Source organism: Chionomys nivalis, chromosome 20 (assembly GCF_950005125.1).
Source record: "Chionomys nivalis chromosome 20, mChiNiv1.1, whole genome shotgun sequence".
Lineage (NCBI taxonomy): Eukaryota > Metazoa > Chordata > Mammalia > Rodentia > Cricetidae > Chionomys > Chionomys nivalis.
In genome coordinates this window covers 45,736,808-45,739,454 of record NC_080105.1, presented here as the reverse complement: position 1 = coordinate 45,739,454, position 2,647 = coordinate 45,736,808, and the positions used below count along the sequence as shown (strand labels likewise).

Sequence of the window (2,647 nt, the reverse complement as noted above, 5' to 3'; positions counted from 1 at the left end):
GAAAGAGAATCAAAGACTCGCTAGTCCCATTTACACAGAAGGCCCTTTTGGTTTTGTCTGACGAGGATTAGGAAGAAAGGGGCAAGGATTACTCCGAATTTACTGCCCCTGACAAAAGGCAGCACCGAGCCGGGGAAGCCAGCAAGGGGATTATGAAAAGAAAACAAACGGGAGAGAAAAGAGAACAAAAGGACAAGTTACATTCAGTAATATTTATTAATTTGATTTTAAATGGAAGAGGGAGCCATTCCAGCGGTTCACCTTCTATGAACCCTGGAATTCCCCCAAACCTGGACGTCCCAACTATGAGGTAGATCAGAGCTGGTTTGTGCAGAATGCAAGATGAGAGAGCCATGGGGCAAAACCTCAAACTTGGTTGTTTTTTCCCTGGCTTCCTGCCCTCAAACCAGCCAGAGACACAGAATCACAAGAAGCTTACTGGGGTCAGGAAAGCAGAAAGAAGGGAGGTAGGTAGGGGTACTTTCTTTGCCCTAAGCACACAGCACACACACAAGCAGGGTGATGGGCATCTCTTCAAAGCCGTAGGGCTGCTCCCAGGGCAGCCGGGCACAGGTGGCCTGAGGTAGTAGCCAAGTTCCAGGTGGGCCTTCTGGTGAAAGCCACTCGGTAAGAGTTCCCCGTGGGTCTTTCGGTGAAACCCACTCGGTAAGAGTTCTCCTTCGCAGGGCATCTTGCAGTCTAGTTAGCAGGCTCCCGAGAGATGAGGTTTTTCAGCCTGGGGACTCACTCTGGGTAGAAATTAGGGGCATTATCAAAATTCTGCATCCATGAAGTCGTTTCTTGTTTTTCTGGCAAAAGCAAAGCAAAACAACCCCTCCCCCCAAAAGAAACACGAAAACTCCCAGAAGTCCTGCAAAATGGAGATAATATTTCTTAGGGTAACTGGTCAAGGAGGCGGGAACCAAGCAGTAGTGGGAAGGGGGTGGTGTCTCAGGAACCCTGAAAAGCACTTTTACTTTCCAAAGGTATAAGGACCATTCAGCACCCTCCTTCCCAGTCTCACCCTACAGCTCCGACCCAGTCCCTGAGGGAGGGATGCAGTTCAAATTTCAACTCACAGGTTCCTTGCTGGATCTCGGTGGTCCTTCATGGGGGAAATGGCCGCTCACCTCCATAGCCACCAAACCTTTGAGGGAAATTGGAGCTGAACGACCCTAAATTCCATTTTAGTTTCTACTCCCTTTCTGTCCTTTCTAGGCAAAAGACCCTGTCCACCCCTGCCCCCAAGCCCCAAACTCAAAAGCGGAGACAGAAGGGCTCCCCACTCGGAGTCCCCGGTTCTCTGCCTATGTCCCCTACCTGTTGAGCGGCCGGCTCTGCCTGAACTCGGCTGAGCTGGCCCGAGCCGCTGTGGCTCCCGCGGGACTGGCTGGGAAGGCGACAGCGCGTGGCTCCTCCCGCCCGCGGCCACCGCAACCGCACAGAAGTCGGCGGAAAGCGTCGCGGAAGTCCGGGCTGCGGCAGTAGATGAGTGGGTTGAAGGCAGAGTTGGCATAGCCCAGCCAGTTGAGGGCGATGAAAACCCCGTTGGGAACCAAAGAGGGCCCGGCGAGGGCGCGCAGTACGTTAGCCAGGAAGAAGGGCAGCCAGCACAGAGTGAAGATGCCCATAATGAGACCTAAGGTGCGCAGGGCGCGGTGTTCCCGGAGCGGCAGGAGCCGCGCCGGCCGCCGGCCGCAGGAGGGCACTCCATCCGGAGCCAAGCCTGTCCCGCCTGTGACAGGGGACGGAGAGCGCGACGGAGCCCGCGGAGACTCCTCGGGTGGGAAGCGGCCCAGCTCCCGGCGCAGTAAACGCCGTTGACGTTTAGCCACGACGAACACTCGCGCGTAGACGAAGAGCATCACCAGGAGCGGAAGGTAGAAGGAGACGGAGGAGGAGAGCAGCGCGTAGGGCATGTTGGAGACGAAGGAACAGCAGCGCGGATCGGAGTGGCACTCCTGCGCCTCGGCGTCAGCCCCTACGCGCCACCACTGGCTCATGATGGGCGCAAAGGACACGGTGGCGGACACGATCCACACCAGGACCACCGCCGCCCGAGCTCGGCGTTTGGTAACCAGTGTGCCATAACGCAGAGGGTTGGTGACAGCTAGGTAGCGGTCCACAGCCAGGGCGCACAGGGTCTCGATGCTGGCGGTTACACAGAGCACGTCCACCGACGTCCACAGCTCGCATCCAGTTGCACCCAAGGGCCAATGGCCAGTCAGCGCCAAAGTGGCCCCCGGTGGCATTACGAGGAGTCCCACTACCAAGTCAGCTGTGGCCAGAGAAGTCACGAACACGTTGGTTATGGTCTGGAGTCTCGGCGTGCGGGCTATGGCTACGATTACCAGTAGGTTGCCTCCCACCGTGGCCAGCGCCAACAACGTCCCAGCCAATGCCGCTGCCCATGGCACCCCTGGCAACCCACTCGTGTTGGCTGCGCTGGGGTCCAACGTGGGGACATCTGACCACAAAGCCAGAGAGCCGTTCTTGTGAGGCCACGGAGCCATCTCCTGTCGCGCCTGGGGTGGGAAAGTTCTCCCTGACCCCCTGGCTCAGGGAAGGGGACAATAGGATTTGGGAGCGACTCCTCCTGCCTGGGCCATCTTCCCTAAGTTGTTGGGGTAAGTCTGTCAGCTTTTCC

At 57.4% G+C, this 2,647-nt stretch overlaps 1 protein-coding gene across 1 annotated transcript; it reads right to left on the bottom strand.

Moving 5' to 3' along the window:
- Positions 1-277: 277 nt before the first annotated feature.
- On the bottom strand, positions 278-2,647 carry Adrb3 (adrenoceptor beta 3). The gene is made up of 3 exons (XM_057752738.1): positions 1,321-2,647; positions 1,080-1,147; positions 278-749 (listed from the first exon to the last, which is right to left on the bottom strand). Exons 1-2 carry the CDS (start codon positions 2,511-2,513, stop codon positions 1,108-1,110), a joined length of 1,233 nt encoding a protein of 410 aa, XP_057608721.1. The 5' UTR covers positions 2,514-2,647; the 3' UTR covers positions 278-749; positions 1,080-1,107.

Coding starts and splice junctions, on each gene's coding strand:
- Adrb3 (XM_057752738.1), bottom strand. CDS start 2,513: ATGGCTCCGTGGCCTCACAAGAACGGCTCTCTGGCTTTGTGGTCAGAT. Junction 1,148..1,320: donor CAGAGCCGGCCGCTCAACAG/GTAGGGGACATA, acceptor TTTCCCTCAAAG/GTTTGGTGGCTATGGAGGTG.